At 33.8% G+C, this 14324-nt stretch overlaps 1 protein-coding gene across 1 annotated transcript in view; it reads left to right on the forward strand.

Annotated features, from left to right (window-relative positions):
* The window catches only part of ACAP2 (ArfGAP with coiled-coil, ankyrin repeat and PH domains 2), a 178283-nt gene that overhangs the window by 90301 nt on the left and 73658 nt on the right, over nt 1–14324 (forward strand). The window contains exons 5-6 of the mRNA XM_006869416.1: nt 11053–11111; nt 13570–13753. Coding sequence (XP_006869478.1) covers nt 11053–11111; nt 13570–13753 — 243 coding nt within the window. The remainder of the gene's footprint in view (nt 1–11052; nt 11112–13569; nt 13754–14324) is intronic.

The raw sequence follows: 14324 nt of genomic DNA on the forward strand, positions 1-14324 counted from the left end.
GAACAACTGCTTCTTGGTCCAGGTTCAGATTCCTCAGAAGTACAATTAAGTGTTCTGGAATACTCATACTTCTCAGTGTTGTCCATAGCTTGTCATGATCCACACAATCGAAAGCCTTTGCGTAGTCAGTAAAACATAGGTAAACATCTTTTTGATATTCTCTGCTTTCAGCCAAGATCCACTGGACATCAGCAATGATATCTCTGGTGTTTTATATTTCTGTTTCTCTAGTGAGATTTTTTCCTGAATATTTCACCCTGTTGTAAATGGTATTGTTTTTGTAATATCCTTTCAGAGCTATCTATTATTATAGAGGAATCCAATTGATTTTTGTATGTTGATCATGTACCCTGCCACTTTGCTGAATCTTCCAACGAGTTTCAATAATTCTTTTGCTGAGTCTTTGGGATTTTCTATGTATAGGATCATATATCATCTGCAAGTTGAGAGAGTTTAACTTCTTCTTAACCAATTTGGATGCCTTTAGTTTCCCTTTCTTTCCTTATAGCTCTGGCTAAGACTTGCAACACAATATTGAATAGGAGTGGTGACAAAGGACATCTTTGTCTGGCTCCTGTTTGCAAAGGGAAAGCTTTCAGTTTCTCTCCACTGATAGTAATGTTGGCAGTTGGTTTTGTACATATGCTTTTAATTATGTTGAGGAATTTCCCTCCAATTCTTACTTTATTGAGTCATTTTATCAGAAATGGGAGTTAGATTTTATCAGATGCCTTTTCTACATCAATTGATATGATCATGTGGTTATTTCCCCTTTTTTAAAATTTATATGGTGGATTACATTGGTTGTTTTTCTAGTATTGAACCATCCTTGCATATCTGTTAGGAATCCCGCTTGGTCATGATGTATTATATTTTTGATATGTTGTTGAATTCTGTTGACTAGGATTTTGTTGACAATTTTTGCATCTATGTTCATGAGGGATATTGGTCTATAATTTTCTTTTTTAGTGATGTCCTTGCTTGGTTTTGCTATTAGGATTATGCTTGCTTCATAAAATGTATCAGGAAATTTTCCATCCTTTTCTATATTCTAGAATAGTTTGAGTAGAATTGGTGTCAGTTCTTCTCTAAATGTTTGGTAAAATTCATCAGTAAAGCCATCTGGACCTGGACATTTTTGGTTGGAAGTTTTGGATATCCTGATCAATTTCTTCTTTTGTTATAGGTCTGTTCAAGTTTTCTACTTCACTCAGTGAAAGTTTAGGTAGGTCATGTTTTTCTCAAAATGTACCTATTTCATCTAGATTTTCAAATTTGTTGGAGTACAACTCTTCATAGTATTCTGTTATTACCCTTTTTTATTTCCATTGGCTCTGTTGTGATGGCACTCATGTAGTTTCTTATGCATGTTTTTTGTCTGTCCCCTCTTTTCTTTTGTTAGATTTACCAATGGTTTGTCAATTTTTAAAATCTTTTCAAAGAACTAGCTTCTTGTCTTGTTGATACTTCATACTTTTTCTGTTTTCTATCTCATTTATTTCTGCTCTAATCTTTATCATTTCTTTTCTTCTGGTGACTGTAGGTTTACTTTACTGGACTTCTTCTGATTATTAGAGATGTTGTGTTAATGTCTTCATTTTGGTTCTTCTTTTTTTGATGTGTCAAACTTTTTATATTTTATTTTTAACTTATAAATTAGGTAACATTTTTCCTTGGACAGCCAATGCACTTTTTTATGAAATAGCAGAGACTGATATTTTTATGCCATTTCTTTACAAATGCTGAAAATGGAAGAAACTAAGTGACTTTTAAGTTTTTGTTAGATTCATTCATTATTTTGATAACAATAAGTTTGGGATTTATAACTGCACAAACTTATAAATGAGAGAGATCATGTGAAATAATATATTTACTCGATATCTTACATTGTTGTTGTTAGGTGCTGTTGAGTCGGTACTAATTCATAGTTATGCACAGCAGAACCAAACACTACCCTGTACGGCACCATGCGTACAACTGTTGTTACGCTTGAGCCTATTACTGTTGTCACTGTGCCAATCCATTTCATTTTTCCTTTTTTCGCTGACCTTCCACTTTACTGAGCATGATGTCCTTCTTTAGGGACTGGTCCCTCCTGTCTGGTGCTCTTCTTTGTGTTTCAATATTCAATAGTCTGGTCCTATCTGAGAGTGTTCCACTGCTATTCATAAGGTTTTCAGTGACTAAATATTCGGAAGCAGTCTGTCTCTTCTCCTTCCTAGTCCATCTTAGTCTGGAAGCTCATCAGAACCCTGTTCACTATGGGTGACCCTGCTGGTATTTCAAATACCTGTGGCATAGCTTCCTGAATCACAGTAACACACAAGACACCACAGTACAATAAACTGACAGGTGACTGGTAGTGATCCTATATATGAATTCTTAATATAAAGCCTTTATTTCTTGCTGTCGTGGCTGCACTATACAAACATATAATTTTTCTGTAATACCTTTTTCTGTTTGTTGGTTTGTTTCAAAGGTTTCCTTTCAAGTATTTTGAATATTTCATCCTTTAGCGTTTGTTTTGATAATTCTTTGCAAAGCAGTCTTCTTCCAAGATAATTTTCTATTCAAGGGAATTCACATTTATTAACATGTGCAGGATAATCACTATGCAGTGATAATATAGTGACTTTCTAGGGTAGTGATTAGTGCTGTATTTATCTGGCATGCCATCAAATGCATCTATTAATCTATTGCTCCAAATGTGGCATCTTTTCTGTATGCTTCTTTGGAAACCACAAAGTTCTGACATTTTCTATTCAGGTAGGGGTATTGAGCAAGGCTCATAGCCTATTGACCCTCGCTCTTTTTTTGGTAACCTTATAATTAGCTTCATAGTCTGATATTGTGATAACAGATACCATGAAAGAGCTTTATTCTTATTTTATGTTTGCAGAGGTTTAGAGTACAAAACCTTTTCTGTATGAAATGGATATCTTGTGGTGAAGTGCTACATAATTTTCTTGGCCCCATTACTTTACTTAATTATCCTTTGATATAAAAAATATATTTATACTGAGGAAGAGAATTTTGAACTATTATGTTTATCTTCTCAGTCTAATGACGTTCTCAATTTAATGAAAAAGATGTCCATTATGGTGGGGAAATAACAAAGGTCAGTATGAAATACCATAATATATTTCTTAAGGTTCATAAATGGATTGCATATCTGCACATGTGTATATATGAGTACATAAAACATATGTATATAAGTAATTTTTATATTCGTAAATAGTTTTAAAACAATTTGTATTGAAAGAGTCTACAAATTGAACATTTGTAAATAAAAGAGAAAATAATTTTATTAAATTCAACAAATACTATATTCATATATGTTCAGAAAAGCAAGTGTTCAAAGTATTTTTAAATCTGTAAAAGCCTTTAATCACATTTAAATGATTTAATTGGATAACTTATCCGAAATAATTTTTTAATCGTTAAAAAAAAGATAAGGACTTTCATCATGATTCAGACTTTCACTAATTAATATAAAAAGTCAATGATAAATAAATATCAAGGAATAACAACAGAATAATAACAAAACCAATGATATTTTATTAAGAGTATTTAATACCAGATGCTGTGGCTGCTGCTAAGGACTATACATTTCATTGTTTGTAGGAAAATGTGAAAAATAGGAGCAAAAAAAAAAGATGCTTTACAGTGTGCACAAAACTGTAAATGGTGACTAAAATATTCAGTTTAACTGGGTTGATTCCGTTGTTTCTGACTGTTTAGCAAAACTAAATGACTTAAAACCACTACCACTATTTACTTGAGCAGGGCCAGGAGGGGCCGCCTCCTTTCCATTCCTCTTCATGCTGACTTGTGGTTTGGGGTGGCTAGAGTGGGTGAGGTTGACCAGGTTTCTTTCTTCCTGTGGTGTCTCATTTTCTTAGATCTTTGTCACAGTCTGGGGGTGGCCTTTTCTCACCAGGCTGTAGTCAAACTTCTTAACCTTTCATTGCAGTAGCTGGCTTTCAGGAGGGTGGTATGAGACGATGCATGACCTTTTAGGGACTTTGGATGCCACTGAATATTAATTCTGCTGCATTCTTGTTTCCCCCCCACAACTTTTTGTGAATTGAAGGTTTACAGAGTGGATCACCAGTTTTACATTCAAAAATCATATATTTTGCGTCATTACATGATTGCAAACCCCCTCCATGTACCAACAGTTAACAGTATTTACCTGTATTCACTTTCACCACTGCATCCCTCCATGTGTCTCCCGCTACCTTCATCTTTCCTTTGCTAACCTTCCTCTTGTTGTATAGTGCCTGCCTGTCATCCATGTTAACATGTATCTACCCTCTAGCCCATGAATAATTTTCCCTCTTTCACCCCTGTAAACATCACAGATTGTTTCTTTTATCAAAAAAACTTGAAAGTTCTCTCTCCGTTTTGGTGGGCTGGTTGGCTATGGAATCCACTGAAGCAAGAGAAGACTTGGGTCTTCAGAAGAGGCTTATCTGCCAGACCAGAAGTGGTGCTGTGAAAACTTATACAATTTCTACTATGGCGGTGGTGTGCCATAGAGTCGGTTCTGACTCACACTGAGCCTGTATGGGGTTTCCAAGGCTGTAAATCTTTATGGAAGCAGGAAACCTCATCTTTCTCCCACAGAGCACCTGGTAGATTTGAACTGCTAACCTTTTGGTTAGCAGCTCAGCTCATAATCCACTATGCTGCCAGAGCTCTGTAATATCTGCTGCTGTTTGTTACATGCTGTCAAGTTGGTTCCGACCCATAGCAACCCTGTATAGGGTTTCCGAGGAGCGGTTGGTGAGCTTGAACCACCAACCTTGAGGTTCAAACTGACCTTGCAGTCCAGCGCATTAACCGGAAACACTACTCCAGGACTCTAGGCATACAGTAGGCACTAAAGATGGTAAGTAGGTAGTGGATGGTAGATCATGTAGTTCAGCATGATTCCTAGATAGAAGCTGGATTCATCTGATAGCAGAGAAATGCAATTTCAACAGACCAAACCTAGATTAGATTCTTCCTTTCACGACTGAAACTTGTGTATGCTGTAAATCCTAGATATACAGATGACTTTTTTCTCTTATGCACGAATATAGACAATTCTCTGTGTTAAAGATGAAGTTGACTTCTCTCCAGAATCAATCAGCTTGTAAACCTGCTGTTGTTGTTAAGTGTCATTGAAGAGGCGGCAAAAGAAAGAGTAAAATACTGTTTGTTCTATCCTTCTTAGAGCTCTGCTAGCTCTATGAAAGCAGGATACCTTTTTTTTTTAAAATCTAATGCCTGACCAAAATAGATATTTAAGTAACATTTGAAGTAAAAAAAAAAAAAATTTTTTTTTTTTTACAACATTGGTCTCATACAACATTTCTCTGGTGAAATGTCTATTCAAATATTATGCACATTAAAAAAAGAACAGTTATCTGATAATTGAGTTGTGAAAGTCATTTACAAATCCTAGATGTGTCTTTTGTTGGGTATATGTTTTGTAGATATTTTCCTTCTTTAGTTTTGGCTTGTCATTTTCATATTTGACAAAGCAGTTCTTTTTAAAGACCAAAAATTAAGAAAATTAATAAAGTCAATTTATAAATTGTTTTTTTTTAATGAAGTTTCTTTTGTAGTCCATGAATAAATTTTTGCTTAGCCCAACTTCACTAAAGTTTTATCTTATGTTTTCTTCCAGAAGTTCAGTTTTGTGATCTAATTTTTATCTGCTTTCTGTATATGCTGTGTGATAACAGTTAAAATTCATTTTTTAAAATACATACGGTTCTCCGGTTGTTTGTTCTAGCACCATTTACTCAAAACATTAGCTTTTCTTTGTTAGAACCTTTTGTACATAAACAAACAAACAAACAAAAAAGCCCCACAATTGTGTGGGTCTGTTTCTGGACTCCCTTAGTTTTCATTTTTCTCTTTGTCTACCTTCATGTCATTATCACAGTGCTTGATTGGTGTAGTTTTAATAATAAGTCTTGAAATCAAATAATGTAGGCATTTCAACTTTTTTTTCTCTTTTTCAAAGTTGTTTTGACAATTCTGGGTCCTTGCATTTCCGTATAGATTTTAGAATCGGCTTTTCAATTTCTACACAAAGTTTAACTGGCATTTTGATTTGGTTTACATTGACTTTACCGATCAATTTGGTGGTGATGAACATTTTACCAGTATTGAGACTTCTGTATGTCTTCCTATTTATTTAGGTTTTATTTATCTTAGCAGTATTTTTAGTCTTCGCTGTACAAATCTTATGTTTTGCCAAAGTCGTTCCTAGCCGTTTCTTGTATTTTGTTGTTATTGTAAATGTATATTTTTTATTTCCAATTGTTCATTGCTAGTAAATAGAAATAAAACTGAGTTTTGTATGTTGATTTTGTTTCTGCAGTCTTTCTAAATACATTCATTTACATAAGTGGTCATGTTACTTATAGGTAAAGATGGATTTCTTTCTTTTTAAAATTGCATTCTTTTTATTTTAAATTTTTTATTGATTGCTGGAACTTAAAAGTATACTACTGAATAGAAGTGATGAAAGTGTAGACCTCCCCGACTTGTTAATTTATCTTTGGGTGAAAGTTTTTAGCCTTTTACTGCTGAATATATAGTTACTGTTCTTGTTAAGTGCCATCAAGTCAGTTAAGACTCATAGTAACTGTGTATAGGTTTCTGAAGATGGAAATCTATACAGGTACAGAAAGCCTCATGTTTGTCCTGTGCAGTGACTGGTGGGTTTGAACTGCCAACCTCACGGTTAGCGGTCCAGTGCTTAGCCCACACTACCACCAGCATTCCAATATGTTGTTAGCTATAGCCTTTTAGCATATGTACTATAATAGGTTACGGTAGTTTCCGTCTGTTCCTGAATTGCTGAGAGTTTTCATTAGAAATGAATGTTGGAACTTGTGAAATGCTTTTTGGCATCTTTTGAGATAATTATATAGTCTTTCATTTTTAGCTTGGTTAGTTTGGTGACCCTGTATCTATTGATTTAAAATATATATATATATTAAATCATTCTTACATTCCTGTAATAGATTCCACTTGGTTTATGATGTGCTGTCATTTTTATTTATTGTTGCTATGTGTTTTTGTTATATATTACTAAGAATATTTTAATCTTGTATTCAGGAAGGATATTTGCTTGTATCTTTCTTTTCTTGCAGTGTTTTTGTATAATTTTATGTCTCAGATGAGTTTTCTTACAGAATACATGTTCTGATAGAAGAGAACTTTTTGGAAAAGTCTGCGTAGCATTTTCCACTTTCCTTCCTTAAATATTTGCTAGAATTCAAGTGGAGATATTTGGGACTGGAGTTTTCTTTGTGGGAAGTGTTTTGATTATCTTATTTGGGGGAGGTTGACTTTTTCTGACTGCTTTATTATTATTGAAAGTTGAAATGATTGTACAGTAAGCATTCATATACTCACCCTGGCTATATTTTACTGTTTGCTTTATTATATAGCTATCTACTTATCTACCTACCCCTCTTCAAGAATCAATTCATCTATTAGCAATACATTTCAGAATAGTTTGTAGACAGTGGTACTCTTCCCTCCTAAACATTTTACCTGCATATAATTTACGAGAGAATTTTTAGTATAATTTAAAAAATTTCCCAAGGTAAAATCGAAAAACAGTTATATAGAGAGAGATCCCAAGTGTACCATTCACTGAATTTTGACAAATTCACACACTTGTATAACCAGGCTCATTACAAGGTAAAGATCGGTACCATCACCCAGAAAGGTTTCTTCCATGGACTTTGTCAGAAAGCCCCCAACCCATACTCCCAGAGGCAATTACTGTTTGGGTTTTCTTCCATAGGTTAATTTTGCTTGGTCGATAGCTTCAGCTAAATGCAATCATATCTGTATGGACTTTTTTTATGTGGCGTACTTCTTTCCCTTGAACACTTTTTAGTGTAACTTAATCTTTTTGAGGTCAGATAACGTATGTGTGATGTCATACTCTTGATTTATGCCCTACTATATGGACAGTTTTCATAACTCGTAGTGTTCCAGAAATGCTGGTAGTATTCTCTTTTTGTTGATTTTTGTTTCTGTAGCTACCCTTCCAGTCAGCGGTCCTTTTAGTCATGTTGTTTCTTTTAGGTACATTAGTTATATCAAAACGGTTCTTCCTATTTTAAATATGACCATAATGAAATTTCTTCCTTGTGAAATAATACAGCTTTCTATTTTGACAAATGCTGCACAGTAATGAAGCTACACAACAATCCCACCAACCCCAGCTACTCTCATGGTGTGCTCCATCATTAATCAATCGCTTCTCTCGCTGAAAATCACCAAGTTGGTCTCCATCGTTACAGTTGTGCCTTTTCCTAAATGCTATATAAATGAAATCATACTGTCGTTTACTGACTTTGGCTTATTACACCTAGCAAAATGCATTTGAGATTCATCCATCTTGTTGCATACATTAATATTTTCTTCATTTTTATGCCTGAGTAGTATTCCATTGTATGGATGTACCATACTTGGTGTTTCTGTATTTATTGGTTGAAGAACATTAGGGCTATTTCCAATTTTAGGCAGTTATGAATAAGCTGGCTATCCATAGTTCCATGCGTGTTTTTGTGTGTATCTAGAGTGTCATTCTTCTAGGGCAAGATCTAGGTGTCCAGGTATGACACTGTAGAATAAGCACTGGATTACTAGCTGCACGGTTGGTGGTTCAAACCCACCAAGTATTCCTATACAGGGTCTCTATGAGTCAGAATGGATTCGACAGCACTTAACAACAGCAACAACATATATGGCTAGCTGGGCTTTATGAAGAAGGATGTGGGGTCAGAATTGGAGGAAGATCCATTAGCAAACTGTGATATGCAGATGCTACAACCTTGCTTGCTGAAAGTGAAATACCAACTGATGAAGATCAAAGACTATAGCCTTCAGTAGGGATCACACCTCAATATAAACAAAACAAAACAAGAATCCTTATAACTGGACCAATAAGTAACGTCATGATAAATGAAAAGATTGAAGTTTCAGGGATTTGCTATTACTTGGATCAGCCATTAATACCTATAGAAGCAGCAGCCAAGAATTTAAAGGCTGTATTACATTGGACATATCTGCTGCAATAGACTCTTTAAAGTGTTAAGAGAGCAAAGGTACACCTGACTCAATAATAAATGGTATTTTCAATCACCTTATATGCGTGTGAAAGTTGGACAGTGATAAGTAGGACCATAGAAGAATGATGGTGCTGGTGAAGAGTATTGAATATATTGCAAGAAGAATGAACAAATCTGTCTTGGTAGAAGCATGGCCGGCATGCTGATTAGATGCTAAGATGGCAAGCCTTCGTATCATGTACTTTGGATATTCTATCAGGAGGGACCAATTCCTGGAGACGGCCATCATGCTTGGTAAAGTAGAGGGTCTGCAAAAAAGAGGAAGCCTTGCAACAAGGTGGATTGACACGCAGTGGCTGCATGAGTTCAAATACAGCAACGACAGAGAGGATAGCACAGATCTGACCGTGTTTTGTTGTATTGTACGTAGGGTTGCTGTGACTTGTAACTGATTCAGTGACACCTAACAATAGCAACATGTAGATGTAGATTTAATTGTATAAGATGTGAGAAATCTGTTATCACAAATTGTATTTTTAAAATTCTGTTCAGGTTATTCCTTTTTTCTTGAATGGGTTTTGGTAGTTTGGGTCTCTCAAATAAAATTTCCATTTTATGTTGAATTTATTGATATGAAATTGTTACCTCACATCCTCAATTATCCTGTTCAAATCTGTAGAATCTGTAGTGAAGTCACCTTTTCTCTTGATACTGGAAATTTTGCCCTTTTTCCTTTATTCCTGATCATTTTGGCTAGAGATTTATATCAGTTATGTAGATTTTCTTTTTTAAAAAGGAGCTTTGGATAGTAATTATTTTTCTTTGTTGATTTTCTATTTAATTGGCTTATGCATAATTTTCTTTTTTTTATCTGCTTAGCTTGGGGCTCAGTTCTTTAACAATAGTGTAGAAAACAGTATTTTTGTTTTTTCCTCTGCAAGTAAATTGTCAAATTTTGAATTTCTGTACTAAATCCAGACATGAGTGCATGTGTTTGTGTGTTTGGTATTTATGGAAGAATGTAAGACTTTGCTAATAGCAAAATTTCAGAGAAAATTTAATTGTTGTATGGTTTTAAAAAAACACAAACAACTAATTAGTGAGGTGTTTGTTCCCCCCCCAGTTACAGGAAGACATAGGATTTAAAACTACACATACTTATTTTTTCACCTGTTCGTTGGACATCTGTTTTAGCTCTATATGAAGTGTATCTGTAAATTATATAAATACTTTAGAATTCGCGTGTAAAGTCTTGTAAAATTTATGACACAAATGTATTATCACATAAATAGTGTTGAATATTGTCTTGAGAAATAAAATTTTATTTTTGCTTTTGACCTTAAAGAATAAATAATAGAACAAGCACTTGACTGCTAGCCACAAGATTGGCGGTTCAAACACACCATCTGCGCTTCGGCAACCCTGTGAGATAGATAGCACTTAACAACAGCATGGTTGTTTACATTTGGTGTATTTTGATATATTGGAGCAAGTATATATTTATTGGTCCTTACATCTGTGGTAGATGGAATGGAATTTGTTAACTCTTTTAGAGGGTCTTCCAAAGCCTGAAATAAAATCAAGAACTATAGGATAAACTGGTCAGCAGTTCAAGTCCACCAGTTGCTCCTTGGAAACCTGACACTGAGTTGCTATGAGTCACAACTGAATGACACCTAACATCAACATTATTTGGAGTATCCTGTTTAAATTTTGTAGCAGATTGGTTTGTTTCTGTAAATAGAAGCAGTTTTTTTTTTTAGGTAGTTGAAATTGGCTTAATCATTTTCAGGTTTTAAAGAAAAAAAGCTAATTATTTCTTACATATTTTTTTAATAAGGAGTATAGATGTTACTAGAATTGGGGTATAAAGTAGGTTGCGGTTTTACAGAAATACATGAAAAATGATTTTATTTGCCTTCTTTTGTAATTTTTAATGTTATATTTTATCTTTTAGATCCTGTTTGATCAGACTCAGAGATCAATTAAAGCACAGCTTCAGAACTTTGTTAAAGAGTAAGTCAACTACAGTGAAGAGAAAGAGAACAGCCAGTTAATGATCACATCTGGGGATTGGTATCTTTCAAAAGAGATTACGGAATATGAATTTCTGAAAATATTAGGGTTGTTTTCCTTTCCCAAATGTATATTGCAGTTTTTCATGACTTACTTTGTAAGAAGATAAAACTTCATGTCTTTCAGTGAATCGATTTATACCTTGAAATATGAGGGGGCTTCAAATAGTTTGTGGAAAAATTGAATTAAAAGTTACTGGAATTTTCCCACAAATTTTTAGAAGCCCCTATGTGTGTTCAGGACACATAGCGTAAGATTATACTTGCTTGTTTTGTATTTTGAATTTTAAGTGTAAATAAGAAATCTAATGACCTTGCATAATAAAAGCAACCCCCAAAAGTGGTTGAAATAGTATTTATTGGTCATTACATTTGAATTAAGTTTTCCATGTCTCAATATGGTATTTTCTTTCACCATATGATAATGGATTGTATGAGGGGAAGATGGTGACTTCAAAAAGTTCATGGAAAAAATTCCAATATCTTTTAATTCCATTTTTCCGTGAACTTTATGAAACCCTTTTGTATAAGAAAACAAGTAGTGGAGTTGTATACGTTTCTCTAGATATGATTGACCCTTTTGTGTTTTGTAAGTCATATTTTATATGTGAATTAAAATTAGAAAAAAATTCTAAATGTTCCATAATAGGGATCCAAGCTTTCCTTTTTCATCTGAATTATTCAGTGTTTCTCTTTTAATTTCTGACTGAATACAAAATAATATAAAGCTGATTATGATACTGTATTCAGGATAACTTTTAGAGATTCTATAAGCAGTATATAATGTCAGATATCACTAACATAATGTACTGCTGTTTTAATAAGTTAAGATTTATTGTCCTGTGATGATGTCTTTCAGATTCCTTATAAGTTATCTCATGATTGTTAGCACTGTCAGCAAACCTCCTCACAGAGCATTTGAATTAAAATTTGTGGCTTCTTTGGAAGAGTTTAATGTCTGTCTCTTACATAGTTCATTTTTTAATAATTCTTTGTGGTCAAGTTATTTTGCCTAGTCCCTTGGTAGATAAAGTAAAAGCAAAGGGGTGTTATGCTTTCTTTGGGATTCAGAAGTAATTTTATTTTTGAGACAGATGAAACTGGCTTAAAAACCAGTGTCAGGTTCTTTTTAAATGATTATTTTTTATGTAGTCTTTTAGTAAGATTACCTAAACTCATTAATACATGAAGAATTTAAGATTTTCAGACTATTCACATGAATACTGTTACCTTTTATTGGTACTCAACTGTTTGAGAAAAGCATTGTGTATTGTGTAAACTAAGACATAAAATATCCATGCTGTTTGACCAAGTAATTCCCTTTAACAAGAAATGATTGTTTTAATTGATGTTTGTTAAAGTGTGGTTTGTAGCCCATTCATAGAAGCAAAACCAGAGATGTGTCTTAAAACCCACCACAACCACCAAACAACAGATTTTTAGGGTTTATACCAAAGACTAATATATGGCAATCTTTGGGAAGAGGGCCTTGGAAATTACATTTTAAATAAATTACTTAATGTAATTCATATATACTACTATTTAAAAATCACTTGGTTAAACAGTGGTATATGACTGAATTTGTCTTTAGAAAACGAATAAAACTTTACCTCTTCGTGTTCTTGCATTGTTAGTTTGGACCCTGGTGTGGTGCTGTAGGATAAGCACTAGACTGCTAACCACAAGGTTGGCAGTTCAAGCTCACTAGCTGCTCTTCAAAACCTTATACAAGGTTGCTATCGGTCTAAATAACAACAACAACTTTAGTGTGATCATTTTTTTTCTCCTCAAATTTTCTAGAAATGTTAGCTGACTATATTGCGATTAATATATAATTGTGAAGCCAGATTTTTTTCATTGTATTTTCCATGAACTTTTTTGGAGCCCTCTCATATCATATTTTAGTTGGAAGAACTAGTAAAGGTCAATGCAAGGCACAACAAATGCAGGAACATAGGAATTCATTCTAAATGTTATTTTGCTGAAGTTTTTTTTTTTTAATTTAACACTTTAATTGTAATTATATATATATATATATATATATATATATATATATATATATGTAACAGGAAATAATGCCATTTTACCCATTTTTAAATTGCTCTCCAGTGACGTTGACTACGTTTACACTGTTATACAATCATCACCACTGTTTTCTAAAATTTTTCATTTCTTCAAACAGCAGTTCAGTACCCATCAGATAATATCTGCCTAGGACACTCTCTCCCAGTCCTTGGCAAAACCACTAATCTCCTATCTCTGTGCGACTGCCTATTGCAGATACTCGTTATAATTGGGATCCTATAGTATCTATCCTTTGTGTCTGACTGATTTTTTTTGCTGAATAGATTTTAATCAGTAAAGTTTTATGAGAATTTCACTAAGTTCTTACCTTTTAGAGATCTTAGAAAATTCAAAGATGCCAAGAAGCAGTTTGAAAAAGTCAGTGAAGAAAAAGAAAATGCATTAGTAAAAAATGCTCAAGTACAAAGAAACAAACAGCATGAAGTTGAAGAAGCCACAAACATTCTGACAGCAACAAGAAAATGTTTTCGACACATAGCTCTTGACTACGTACTTCAGGTATATTTTGCGTTTTCAAAAAATGGAATGCTAAACTGGTTATTGGAGTCCTGGTGTGGCATTGTGGGTTAATGCGCTGGACTGCAAGGTCAGTTTGAAGCACAGGGTTGAGGGTTCAAGCTTACCAGCTGCTCCTTGGAAACCCTATGCAGGATTGATGTGAGTCGGAACTGACTCAACGGCACTTAACAACAACAAACTGGTTGTTATTTTTGAATGATGCTGCTGAAGAGAATAAATAATCCTTTGAATATAAAATTAAAACATGATCTTTTATTAAAAAAAATAATAACAATCCATATGTCTGCCTGTGCAAGCACACATCTGGTTCTGATACCTTACTCTTCCGTTAGCATTATCCCTTCCTCCATTTAAAAATGTTTTTTAAATTGCTATGTAATATTTATGGAGTTGGTATATTAATAATTAATTATCAAACATTTTCTGGCAATAGCAAAATTACAGTTTGTATTGATTATAAATGGTAATGACACCTTTGTATACACATATTTTACCAAATTTCTGATTATTTCTTTATAAATTCTTAGAGGTAGAATTAGCAGTTAAAAAT

Source organism: Chrysochloris asiatica, unplaced genomic scaffold, assembly GCF_000296735.1.
Source record: "Chrysochloris asiatica unplaced genomic scaffold, ChrAsi1.0 scaffold00130, whole genome shotgun sequence".
Classification (NCBI taxonomy): Eukaryota; Metazoa; Chordata; class Mammalia; order Afrosoricida; family Chrysochloridae; genus Chrysochloris; species Chrysochloris asiatica.